The sequence below is a fragment of the Mauremys reevesii genome, linkage group 8 (assembly GCF_016161935.1).
Source record: "Mauremys reevesii isolate NIE-2019 linkage group 8, ASM1616193v1, whole genome shotgun sequence".
Classification (NCBI taxonomy): domain Eukaryota; kingdom Metazoa; phylum Chordata; order Testudines; family Geoemydidae; genus Mauremys; species Mauremys reevesii.
In genome coordinates this window covers 37534281-37547910 of record NC_052630.1, presented here as the reverse complement: position 1 = coordinate 37547910, position 13630 = coordinate 37534281, and the positions used below count along the sequence as shown (strand labels likewise).

General features: G+C 51.6%; 1 protein-coding gene across 2 annotated transcripts in view; it reads left to right on the top strand.

The window, feature by feature from the left end:
- Positions 1 to 13630, top strand: part of DIAPH1 (diaphanous related formin 1) — a 205218-nt gene that overhangs the window by 189106 nt on the left and 2482 nt on the right. For both annotated transcript variants that reach the window (XM_039483243.1, XM_039483244.1), the window contains one exon: positions 3853 to 3939. In XM_039483243.1, coding sequence (XP_039339177.1) covers positions 3853 to 3939 — 87 coding nt within the window. The remainder of the gene's footprint in view (positions 1 to 3852; positions 3940 to 13630) is intronic.

Sequence of the window (13630 nt, the reverse complement as noted above, 5' to 3'; positions counted from 1 at the left end):
TCAGGGTAAATGAGAAAATCCCTGGAAATATTCATTTTTAGGAGGGGGTTTGCAAGACTTGACATTTTAGTGAAAGGGGTTCACAGGTTGTTAAAGTTTGGGAACCACTGCTCTACGTTCATGGGGTGTTCCCTGTTGGTTAGTCCCTTAGCTCTTGTCTGCTGCCTTTGCTCTGGAGTTGGGCCGGTGTCTGTGCGCTGTCCCCAGGGGAGGCCCAGGAATGTAGCATTGCAGCAGCTGAATGCTTGAACTCTAGTATAAAGTTTGATCTCATCTGAGAGCTGCAGGAGGAGGAAATTGTTAAAATAAGCAAATGTACGAGTTAATGAGTTCCATCTCCTCCCCTGGCACGTTTCAGTTTGCAGAAAGGGGAGGCCTGGCCAGAGGCCTGTACCAAGCAATCCCTGCTCCACAAGAGCATGTTCCTTTCACATCTGTCTTCAATCATGTCCCCTTTGGATTCCCCTGGCTCTTGTAGCTGCCAGAGGTTTCTAGGGCTGCTGCTGGTGTCACTCCACCCCTTCTTCCCCTTCGCCACCAACAGGGGAGGAGGTGGTGGGAAGTGAGTAAGACATTTTTGAGGGCTCAAATTGCTGCTTTCTTCCCTCCTGGTGACTGGATGGGAGAGATCCCTGTGCAACTCTTTCTCTCAAGGTCCAAGTGGCTCAGCAAAACTCACAAGCAGGGCTAAAGTCAGAGCACAAGAGCCTCTGATTTCAGGAGGAGAGGAGCATGTTAATAGAAGGTTATGCTGTCAATATTTTGCTGTAAAAGATTCCATAAACATCTGTGGCATTTGCCATCATCCCAAGGCACAGAGGGCCCCCATGTTTGTTGGTGTGTATTGCAACAATTCAATCTAGGGATACCAGGGCCCCTGTGATTAGTGCACTGGATAACCCAGGCCCTGAGTGGTCTGGAGTCCCCACACAGCTAGTGCTGTGTATGTCCCTGGAGCTTCTCCCTCTCTTTCTCTCCCTTTCCCCTCCCCCAATAGTTAGTGCTGTCTGTGTGCATCTGTGTACACACCTCCTCACCATTTAGTACAGTGCCTATCCCAGGAATTCTTTCCATCTCCCCTCAACAGATAGTGCTGTGCCTTTTCCAGTACTCCAGCCTCCTGACGAGTATTTAATTTTATATTGCACATCTCACTACTGCCTTCACCATCTGCAGAAATAGATCCCTTCCCAGCTTCTGGATCAAAGGATGTCAACTTAAACAAATGAGTTGTATAGAATCTCCATGTCTACTAAACCCTGGTTGATGTTAGCTTTTAAGAGGGAGCAAATTCCAAAGCCATTGGCCCGTTGCTAAGAGTGCCCTGCAGCGCAGCACACCCCACAGAATTGGCCCTGGGGCCAGAGCGTGCTGTTTTATGCCAGCTGAAGCCTCCACCTGTTACACTCATCCATCCTGGAAGTCACAAAAGCCTGGATGTGGCAGGGCTGTGTCAGTGAGAAAAGGGTGCAATTTGTGGTTCCAGCTGACTATGATAAAGGGCACTTAGGTTTCCATGGACAACTGGAAGCCCAGGAGCAGCAATGAAAGGAAGACTGTGAAACATTGAGCTAGAGGATGGAACAGTCAGTTCCTCAGGATGTTTCCACTACCTTCCAGTTTTCTTGTTACCTAATCTGGGGTGAATTTAAACCAGGCAGCTCTTATCCAGGACCCTATCTCAGCTCCTCTAGGCTCAGCGAATAGTAGTGCTGGGTGTAGTCAGCGTGCTTACTGGACTGCCATGCAGTCTCCTCTTCATGTGGGCATTGAAAGCAATGAAGTCTTCATGTGATACCCAAGCCTAGAGGTGGGTTGATTAGGAACTGGGAAACCAGAAGAATCGGGCTACAATTGGTAATGACTTCCTACTGCCATCACTATCTCCTCCCCAGAAAGTGCTGTTCAAGGCAGCAAAATTTAGCAAGATTAATGTCAGGGGATGGCTTCTTGTGTAAGAGTAGTGTGCTCAACAACTAGCCCTAGTGAAGTGATCCATTGGGAGAGAGCCTCAGCCATCCCTGCAGGCTCTTACTAAGGGGCTGAGTCACAGTGATAAGTGCCATGCTCATGCTAGTGACAGCCCAATGACTAGTGGTGAGTGTTCTCCCAATCCTCGTGCTGCTTGGACACCTCACATTAGTGTTAGAGGCCTGGTAGCCACACAAGCCCCGGGGGTCACACCCCAGGATAGTAGTGCCTCTCCTTTCATTTGCAGCTTAGTTTGGAGTTGGCCATTTTTTCTGGAAACACATTGTTACCAGCTACTTCGGTGTTGAGAATGTAGGTCAGGCACAGTGGGTTGTTTTTGCCAGCAGGTGGTGCTGTGGGCAGTGTGTCTGGAGCACACAGAAGCACTGACAGATGTTCTAATGTGATTTTATGGATTTAGGTTACATCCAGAGCTGTTGTCATGGAAACAGATTTGCAGAGTGCTCATGCATACATGGTTAACTCCTTCAGTACCACACTGACTGTGAGAGGGGGCAGGGGGAGAATGCAAGGGACTTTGCCAAGCTCACTTTCCCCTCTTGTTATACGTAGCTGTGAGGCAGGGAATGTGAGGGCATCTGCTGGGCTCTCCTTTTTAAATGCATACCTACAGGGTCTCAGTTCTGGAGTGAAAGGGATTACTGGTGCCAGCTAAATTCCCAGTTGCTGGACAGCCAGATAATTCAGGGAGGAACATTTGACTTCACTCACGACTCTATTTCTAGAACCCTTTAAAAACTACAGCTACTGCTACACTCCCCTTGGTGCCCTCAATGATGAAGGTTGGGGGTGTCTCTGCACTCCGTTTAGGAGTCCTGGGTCTGTTTTTTGCACTTTCTGAACACCACTTCTCCAAGGGAGCAGAATGTGGGGAGCAGAATGTGGGGCTCTCCCAGGGCTTCCTCCAGTTGGAATAGGGTGCTTTGCAGGAGCTTTGTGCTCAGCAGGAGAAGAAAAGACTTAGCTGCTCTTTGGATCTTGGGCCAAGGATATTTGTTGGGCAGGAGGGGGCAATGGTGCTGCATGGCCTCTGTTACACAGGTGCCACATATGGCTCTGTTGGCACATGCTCTTTGAACACAGTGACACACTTGTTGCTAGGGAAGGAGAGCAGCTGAGGCCAGGTTAATCTCCCAAGGGGTCAGAGCACAGTACAGAGAGTGAGAAGGGGCTTAGAGGGGCGTGGATGGCACTAATAATCAGATACTCTAAAAAGAGAGGACCAGAAAACAAATGAGCCAGGCAGGCACAAGGAGAATCCCCGAGACGGGGAGGAGAGGGAGCTGATTCTTTGACAGCCTTTCTGGCACATTCTTTGAAGCTTTCCATTCTCCCAAAGGCCCCAGCTGCTGGGTTATTTTGCCTCAGAGGTTTTCCCTGCAACCCATTCCCCTGCACCTTTGGCAGTCAGCTTCCCTGTAGGGGGAGGAGGATATTCCCATTCAGTTCTGTGCCTAACCAATCTCCCCAGCTTCTGTACAGAGTGGGGAATTCCAGAGAGGCCAGCACCTTCCTTGTCTGTGCTGGGGTGTGGTACTTCTCCTCTGTGTGTATTGGGGCGCAGGGGTGTTCTCCTCCCTCCACACACACAGGGGAGAGGAAGGGGGAAAAGAGTCAGTTCTTTTGTCCTTCCCCCCAGAAGGGATGGGATGGTTCTTTCACTGCTCCCCACACCTGTTCTTTGTCTGCTCCCCTGGCAGGGGAGGGGAAAGGAAGAGGTTGTTGTCCCCACACCCCCACTGTTCCCATGTGTGTGTGTCGTTCCTGTGAGCAGGAGCACATGGTGAGGGAGGACTGGAGGTGGCAGAACTGAATCAAGCACACAACATGTCCCCCTTTAACTTACTGTTTTCTTTTCAGAGGGTGATGAGACAGGGGTGATGGACAGCTTGATGGAGGCCCTGCAGTCAGGAGCAGCATTCCGGAGGAAGAGAGCACCTCGCCAGGGTAAGCATTGCTTGAGATGATCCCCTGGTGCAGGGGGTTATGGAAATTGGTCTGTTCTCTGTGACAGTCAGTCCTTGTGGCTAAGTATCCTGACTCCAACAGTGGCCAGAGGCAAGTGTAAAAACTCCCATAAGGGACTTCATTGTGCAATGTTGTTCCTTCCTGACCCCAGCTAATGATCAATTAATACCCTGAAGCCAAAAATTTCACAGCACTGTTAACTAGTGTCACTGTAGATGCTACTCCTTTGCATGCCTAAGCCTTTTCAGCTTCTCCTAAATTGTTTTTCTGAGTAATAGATAACAAGTGTTGTTTGTACACAGTGTCTTTCATTCTGTCTTTGGTTCCCCAAATGTTTTTTGCAGCACTTCACCAGAATGGCATGGGTTAATCTGTGGGACTTCATCTGTGGGACTTCTCCTGACTGCACAGTGGTGGTTCTACTTTCATGCGGAAGTGATGAAACGCAACTGTACTGTTAAATGAAAATGGCTGGTAGAGACAGGACAGGATTGTAGGCATACTCACAGGTGGAGATTTGAGAAGATCTGGAGAGTTGATGCAGTGGCGAGGTATAAGGAGAATGAATCCAGATGGCAGGCACTGCAGAGTACCAAGAGTGGCCAGAGGGTGGAGAAGAGGAGGCTAATGCTAGAAGCAGGAGGAGGAGAGAGTGAGACATTGAGGTTGTCTTGGGCAGTTTTAAAAAATGGAGGCAATTTGAAGCAGATTCAGAAACAACTGGGCTGCAAGAGAATTGTTTGAGAATTGTAGCTGAACTGCTTTGTGTGAGAGTGCACCAGGAGCAATGTGTTCTGGGTTTGGAGTTTGGGCACATAGGATCTGCGGAAGCTGTAAAGAAGAGAGCTAGCTGCAGTTATCCAAGCAGAGAACTTGAAGACCTGGATGAAGTGGGAGCAAGGACAAGTGCACAGGGTCATTGTTGCAAAGATGGTGGCAGATAGATGTGGGAGGAGAAGGAAAGCTGAGTAAAGAATGGTTTACTCATAGTTACTGAGAATGGACGTCTGAGTTGACTGGGAAGAGAGGAGATGCTGTTGGGTTTGAGAAAACTTCTATTGTCCAGCAGAGTCACTTCTGAGCAGACCTAAGGGAAAGGAAGCTCAGATGAAGCCAAAACTTCACTAGGTCAGACAAGCAGATGTACAGTAAGGAGGGCGCATTAGAAGTGTTGAAAGAAACATACAGTTCAGTTCCGTCAGCCTGAAATGATAGCGAAGGTTTCTCATTAGAGATAAAAGCAGAAGGCCAAGAATTTAACCCTGTGAGATGCCATAGAGCAGTGGTTTTCAAACTGTGGGTCACGACCCAGTACTGGGTCACAGAATGTAAGACACTGGGTCGCAGCAGCTCTAGTCAGCACCGCTGACTGGGCCATTAAAAGTCCCATCGGCGGTGCTGCCCAGCTAAGGCAGGCTAGTCCCTACCTGTTCTGACACTACGCTGCGCCCCGGAAGCGATGAGCAGCAGGTACGGCTCCTAGGTTGGGGGACACGGGGCTCCACGTGCTGTCCCGCCTCGCGCACTGTCTCCACACTCCCATTGGCCAGGAGCTGGGGGGATGGTGAGAGCTTGCGCGCCTCTGCCTAGGAGCTGGACCTGCTGCTGGCCACTTCCGGGGCACAGCACAGTGCCAGGATAGGCAGGAAGCATGCCTTAGCACCCCTGCTGCGCCACTGACCGGGAGCCGCTGGAGGTAAGCCCCAATCCCCTGCCTCAGCCCTGAGGCCCCCCCCGCACCCCCCAAACCAGGAGCCGCCTCCTGCATCCCAAACTCCTCATTCCCAGCCCCACTCCAGAGCCTGCACATCCAGCTCAGAGCTCTGACCCCCTCCCGCACCCCAACCCTCTGCCCTAGCCCAGAGCCCTCTCACACACCCTGAACCCCTCATTCCTGGCCCCACCCTGCAGCTCTCACCTCCGCACCCCAACCCTCTGCCCCAGCCCTGAGCCCCTCCCAAACCCCTCATACCCAGCTCTATTGGGTTGTGGGCATCAACAATATTCTTCAACTAGGTCGCCAGAAAAAAAGTTTGAAAACCACTGCCATAGAGGAGGGTCTGGAGGTAGAGGTGAAGCTGCCACCACAGATAGAGGTTTCTTAGTTAGGAGCAGAATTATGATTGGAGGGAACCGGAGACAAATGTATAGCTGTGAATTAATCTCAGGAGGGAGGAATGATCAACTCCTAAGGTCCTGGTATGATGAAGAGGGGAGGGGATAGAAAGGAAGAAGCCATTTCCACCCCTGAAATATGGGAAGATAAAGAAGGGACAGGTGAGTGGAGAAAACAGTTAAAGATATTGGAGAGATGGCAGATCTCCAGCAGCTTTGAAAGTGAGGGAGAAGAGAAATTAGTCTGCCCTGCTGAGGGCAAAGGAGAAGTATCTGCTGAGATTTCCAGCTCTTGAGCTGGGTAGAAAGGGGATATATGTGGCACTTGTGAATTGCAGAGTCTGCAGTTTATCATTGTACCTGGGAGAGTGCCAGGTGCAGAAGAGAGAGCAAGTTCCTATGGAACCAGCTGACTTAAGATCAGAGGGGATAGGAGAGGGTTATAGATATCAACTTAAGGGGTTTTGCGGGAAACCATCAGCAAATGAAGGCTCAAGACGGTAGACAAGGCTGGAAAGTCCCATGAAGTTGAGGCATCTGAGAGCAGCGTGGTGATGTGGTAACTTTCTGAAGGACAAGGCAATGGAGAAGAGAGTTTAGATGTAGTCAGGGAATGCTTGGTGAACATGGGTAAGTGAGGAAAGCAGAGAAGGCTGTGGCTGCTGAAGAAACTGAGGGGATGACCATGGGCATGGATACAATTTTGAAAAATTTGTGGAACAATCATGAGAAAAATACACAAAATCAAGGTATGGTCACAGTGGGGCTGACAGTGGGAGCCCTGCCACCTGGGGCTGAAGCTGAAGAAATCACAGAGATCTGTTAAAGTCCTGGAATCCGTGACCTCGGTGACCAAATTGTATCCTTAACCATGGGCATGGGTGGAAGCACTGACAGGGCTAATGGGAATAGTGTCCCACAGTGCAGTAGTGCCCACTCTCACCTTCCCATGTTCCATTCCATGATGCAGTGTGCCTGCATACACCACACACTTTGGCCTTTCTGAGCATGCTCACTGGATTCAGGCAGGGAATTGCCATCAGGCAGTCAGCTTTCTATGGAGCATCAGCTGCTTCCTGCACAGGAGGCTTTGGATTCTTTTTGAGGAGGAGGAGCATTTCCCCTTCAGTTCCTGTAAGAACAGGAAGGGAATATTACTCCATGTCTGTGGGATGTTAGGGATTGTGCCTTATGCCATAGGAGAGTTTGGGGATTAGGCAGAATGTAGTGGTGCAGCTGGCCTCACATTTCCAAGCAAGACTGAGGAATGAGAGGAGCAGACCAGCTTTATTGGGGAGTGATCCTGCTTTGAGCAGGGGGTGGAACTAGATGACCTCCTGAGGTCCCTTCCAACCCTGATATTCTATGATAGGCTGGGACTCTGCAGAGAGGATGTTGCAGCTGCATCAGGGGAACCTAGGCCCTTGTAAGTGCTGTCATCCAGCTCCTGTGATTGTTTTTTAACCTTGCAGCAGGGGGCTCAGGAGGTACCCAGGGGAGAGTGATGTTCCAGGGAGCAGTGTGGGGTAAGCCATCCAGAATGGGCAATGTAGGCTTAGCTGGGAGAAGTATTGCTGTTTTCTCTGCTTACAGGCTGCACATTGCCATGGGTTTTACTTTGGCTTGTGGCTGGATCCCTCTTCCACTCTCTTTATCAGCGTGTTTCCTGTATGATGCTGTAGTATGCAGAGGTACTCAAGGCTGGAACCTCATTTGCCAATTTGCATCTCTGCCAGTCTCATTAGTAGCTTGTATCTTTGGGGGAGCTTACTTACTGGTCTTCATTTCCAGGGGCATATTTATAACTCTAGGTGCTGCATTTCCATATGTTCCTGTAAATCTCCTGCTCTAACTTAGTGTATTCCACCAGCAATACCAGTGCACTCTCACTGGGACATGTGCTCCCCCCCATCACCACTATGCGAGCTGTTAGGGCATTTTCTGGCCCCATATCGCTCCTCATCCTAGCTCATTGCAGCAGCTGAAGAGCAGAGGAACTGTGTGTAAATCTTGTCAGCTCTGATCTTTGACTCTGTTCCCTTGGAGGCAGCTGTCTCTATTCAGAGGCGCTAGCAGCTCCTCACTAGAATGTAAAGGAATGGAAAAGCCGACAGGCCTCTGGGGATTCCGCTTAGTAGCTTAAAGGGCTCATTGTGGGGAGGGCGAGGGTCAGCAAGGGGGATTTTTTCCAGCTAGTTTGTTAAGAAAGGAGTGCAGGCCACTGCAGTTGGCAGGATGTGTGCACATAATAGCCCAGTGTCTTCCTGCAGTGTGACTGTGCAATTGTCCTGTAGTCATGGTTTTAATTTGATGATTCAGGGTTGGATTGTGACTTGAGTGACTCAACTGGTGTCCTTTTCTGTACGCTTGATGTTGCTCAGGCCATCTGTTGCTTGGGATAGAATTAAGAGAATAAAGAAATCAGTCAGGAATCCTGCCTCCCCCAAATGAGGCTTGCCATCTGGCCCACATGTCCAAGGCCGTATCCCAACACAAGGGGGCAGTGGTGTACCTGTGCTGGCCTGGGTTGGGGGCTTGGCCTTCCCTTCCTCAGGCAAGACAAGGTCTCCGCATGTGGGGTGGAGAAGTAGCCCCCTGTCTCCTTGTTAGCCAGTGTCTATACTGCCCTGCTGGTGGCAGAGAGAAAGATTACCCTCCTTGATAAAGGTGGGAACATACTAGCAAAGGGAAATGAGTCCTTCCCCTGCCATCCCTCACTCCATTCCACAACACAGTTTGTTTCTGGAGGTTGCATCTTAATCCATGGCGAGAATCTAGTTTCTCTGGTTGGAGGCACTAATAGCCAAGTGGCTCTGAATGCTCTACCGATCCTTTGCAAAGCTGCTGGAGACTTGTGGTAGAACTGTGGGAGAAACCCAAAGAGCTTCTCATCAACAGTAAGGGTCTGCTTTGTTGTGCTGACCCTGTAGCCATGCTGCAAGCCTTTGCAGCTCAAAGCAGAGTTAATCGACACCAGGGAAAACACTGGAAGCTCCTGGAATATTGCCTACACTAAGGCTCCTAGCACAGCCATCAGCAGCATAGCTATACTGGTGGCAGGACTGATGAGAATTACCACTAAAATCCAGAGTGTAAGCCAGGCGGGCCCCTGGGGAGTAGAGTTATTAAAAAACTTGGGAGAGGGGGAGAGAAAACCTGATGGGATTGGGGGGGGTGTTTGTGTGTGAACGAGAACCTGCTGGATGTGGGGATGGGGCTGCGTGTGAGAGAGAGAACACCTGCTTGGAGGAGGAGGTTGGGGATGGGTTTGCGTGAGAGGAAGGGAGTGGGTCTGCATGATAGAACCTGCTGGTGGGGTAGGAGGGAACATGAGAGGGGTAACCTGTCAAGGTCTCTTTTGGGGGGGAAAGAGTATGTGTGATGGGTAGGGGGCTCTCCTATTGATGGTCGCAGTGGGTGTACTGGATGCAGGCTTCAGTTTTCTTGCCTCATTCTCTGGAAGAGTCTTTCTAGTGTTTGGGCTGCAGACCCAGAAGGGAGATGTTAAGATAGGTTTGAAACAAAGATTGACTCTGCTGTTGTGTTAGCTGTGAGAACCCAGTTTGGAGGCTGGAGGGCTCCCACCTGGCCAGGAGACTCCGATGAGCATTTGGGGGTTCTGTGTCATGGCTGTCCCCATCAGCAGGCCTGTGTCTGGTGTCCCAGCAGAGTCTCTCTCTCTCTCTCTCTCACGATGGCATGTGCATGCTTTCCCAGGCACTGTGGTTACAAGACTACATCACTAGATTGTGGCGCATGTTCCTTCACTTTTCATTTTGGTGTTTATGAATGATAAATGTGTGCGGAAAGCTCCGAGGCCTGAACTGGCCATACACAACCTAGGCCATCTGAAATGTTTGGAGGTACAAAGCCTGGTTCAGACAGTGTGTGGAACCCAGCAAGTCTTGCTTCAAATGCTGGGAGCCCCTGGTAGCGGTGGGGAGGCACTTGCTGCTGTCTGTTCTCTGGCTTGGGGCAGAAGGGATGTTCCTAGTGGGCTCTGACTGGTGCCTTTCTTATTTCCTCTTGCCAGACTCTCTCCTGTCACTCTGTGAGGTGGAGGAGGATACACCTGAGCGGGTAACACGTGGGCATGTTGTTCTCCCCTCCCCAACTCTCGTTTTGTGTGTGTAATCCCCCATGTGCCGCAGGCAGGGAGGGTTAGAAGAGGAGATTGAGACACACATGCAGCCTGAGGCTGCAGGTCCTGCAGTATCCCAGGAGTGGATTGAAATGGGCCTTTTTTAATGGTAACTAGGGAAGTGTTTGAATCTCGCACTGGTTCTTCCTTTCACTTTCCTATGTGAAGCATGGCCCAGTCTGGTTGCCTTTTTTGGACCTGGGACAGGCCCACAGAGCTGGGCTTGCAAGGTCACCTTGCTCTCTGGATTTGGCCATAGCAGGCTTTTTTTCTTGCTGTCTCTCTCCTCGTTCTTCTCCTTTCCTGCCAGCATGTCCAGTGTTTCTGACTCTAGTACTGCAGTGATCCATCATACGAAAGTGCAGCCAGCTAACACCTCTGTCTACCCTTTTACTGCTTCAATTATTCTCCTTTTCCTCCTTCTTTTCCCCACCCCTGCAGGAGCTCTCCAAGCACAGCCATAATCATTGCTCCTCAAGAAGTTTGGATAGTGGACTAGGGAGCTTTGCCTGCATATTCCCATAAATTTGGGTGTAGACAGCAGATTGGGTGTGGAGATTGTGACGGGGTTGGGCCTGTAAAATGGTGATGCAGGCAGTGAACTAAGGGACTGATGGAGATAAGCCCATGACCATGGGTGCAGGTAGTTCAGGGCTTATCTACACTTAGCAGCACAGCAGGAGGGATTGTCTCATCATTGTAGGTAATCTGCCTCCCCGAGAGGTGGTACCTAGGTTGATGGAAGAATTCTTATGTTAACCTAGTGCTGTCTATACCGGGTGTTAAGTTGGTATAGCAGCGTCTATCAGTTGTGTGGATTTTTCACACCCCTGAGAGATGTAGCTATACAAATGTAAACTCCTAGTGTAGACCAGGGCTCAGACTGTAGTATGAATGTGCCCATAGGAAGGGAATGCAGGAAGAAACCTGGGAAGTCTGTAGCAAGGATAAGCCATTGAGCAAAAGGATTTAGGCAGGGAATGGGGGTCTGCCTCCCGTTTGATCTGAGTTGAGGCAAGAGACGGGTGGGGGGAGATTCTGGTAGAGGCAGCAGATGGGAAACTGATGGGAATGTGGACTTGGGCAGGGGCAGATGTGATGGGGATCAGCCTTAGGAATGGAATACAGGCATAGGCTTGGAGGGCTACAGTAGGGATAAGGATGGAGGAGGTGGTACAGGGAGCATACAGGAGAAAAGCTCAAAGAGGTGGTACTGGAAGCAGAGTGGAGGTTTGTGACATGGTTTAGTGATTAGGATTGGGGTGCAGGCAAAGGCCTGGTAGTTGAGGGCTGCAGGGTGTGAGCTTGGGCAGGTGAAATCTCCAACAGGGAGGGGGTGGGTGCAGGCAAGGAAGTGGGGTCTTGGGACAGGGACAGGGCCGGTGCTTCCATTAGGCGACCCTAGGCCGTCGCCTAGGGCGCCAGGATTCGGCGGGCGGCATTTTGTGCGCTCCCCATGGGGCACACGGGAGCTTCCGGTTCTGCTCCCATCGCGCCGCCGAAGAAGGACCTTCTGCCGACGTGCCGCGGAAAACAGCGGCAGGCAATTGAGCAGCTCAATGACTGCCGCTGTCGCCTGCGGCATTTCGGCGGAGGGTCCTTCGGCGGCGCGATAGGAGTGGAACCGGAAGCTCCCGCGCACCCCCTGGGGAGCGCACAAAATGCCGCCCCCCGAATTCTGTCTAGGGCACCAGAAACTCTGGCACCGCTCCTGGACAAGGATAAGCACCTAGGGCCAGGAGAGTTCCAGGGAAGCCGTATCGAGGGAAGCCCAGGGGCTGTAGAGAAGAAGGGTCTGTAACCAAGGTGCAAGCAGGGGGGCCTGATGTGGCTGTCACAGGGATAAGCCTTGTGTGAGTGTTGTACTGAGGATAGGTATTTAGCAGGGTCCTATGGGGGCCCTAAAAATGATTAAGCCACGTGCAGGGAGCCTCCACTTGGGAATTGTAGTTATGTACTGTGCTTGCCGGTTGCATGTCTCCTTTGCATGCTGTTGCGTGTTCGTTCTTGGTGTTTGAAGCCCAATTTCTAGAGTGGGGGAGGGCAAACTACAGCCTGTGGGCCAGACCCAGCCCGTCAGGGTTTTCAATCCAGCCCAGGGGATGCCAGCCCTGTGGTGCAGCAGGGCTAAGGCAGGGTCCCTGCCTGCCCTGGCCCGCGCCACTCCTGGAAGGGGGCAGCACCATGTCCCTGTGGCCCCTGGAGGAGGAGGGGGGAGAGGGCTCTGTGTGCTGCCATCGCCTGCAGGCACTGCCCCCCGCAGCTCCCATTGGCCAGGAACAGGGAACCGTGGCCAATGGGAGCTTTGGGGGTGGTACCCACAGGTGAGGCCAGCATGCGGCAATACCACCTGCCCCGCCCCACCCCCAGGAGCCACTTCCAGACATGCCGGCCACGTCTGGGAGCGACACAGGGCCAGGGCAGGCAGGGAGACTGCATTAGCCCCGCTGTGTGCCACTGCCACCCTGGAGCCGCTCAAGATAAGCAGCGCCAGGCTGGATCCTGCACCCCGCCCCCTCCTGCACTCCAACCCCCTGCCCTGAGCCCCCTTGTGCACACCACACCCCCAACCCTCTGCCCCAGCCCTACATTCATGGCCCTGCATACAATTTCCCCATCCAGATGTGGCCCTCGGGCCAAAAAGTTTGCCCACCCCTGTTCTAGAGGCTTCATGGGAAGCTTCACATTAGAAATGGCTTTATTTTTTCTGTCTTGTAAAGAGTTAATTCCATGACTGCAGTGTCTCAAGGCAGCATCTCAGTTGCTGCTTTGTATTCCTGTGTGCATCCCCTTCTGCATTCTCCTCTCAACAGATTTCCTCCTGAACAGTCAGGCCTGAGAAAGTGCCTACGTGTGGACCATAATATGAATGTGTGTGTGCATGTGTCTCAGCGTGTCTGCCTGTGTGCAACAGCATGTAGTGCACAAGGGCATCTGATTGTCTGCGTGAGTTCTACAGTTTTCCTGTGTGTCTGCACACCAGAGTGGGTGCACCTGTTCTGATTAGTGAGTGTGGCAGCCAGCCTGTGTGTGGATATTCAAGTCTGAACTTGCATATCGGTGATGTTCGTTGGTGAATTGTCCTCCCTGCGTGAGTACTGTGCCCCAGCCTCAGCCATTCATTGTCCTGGAGCCTGCCAGAGCCCCCAGCAGGGCATAGTTGCTGTCCTAATTCAGGGCTGTTCGCTTGTCTGAGACTCAAGCGTGAGCTTAATGAAGTCTGGAGCATCGTGTTCTGGCTGAGCTCAGGCCTTAAGCTGTAAAGAAACATCTTAAGGGATGAGTGCTGTCTGGGTGATGTGCTACTGGGACACCACAGCTCATCTGCAGCTGCAAAGCGCTATTGCTCCTCCATTTGGCTGCTATGTCCATGGGGCATAAAAGGCCATTGAGGGGTGCAAAATCTAGTGGGGA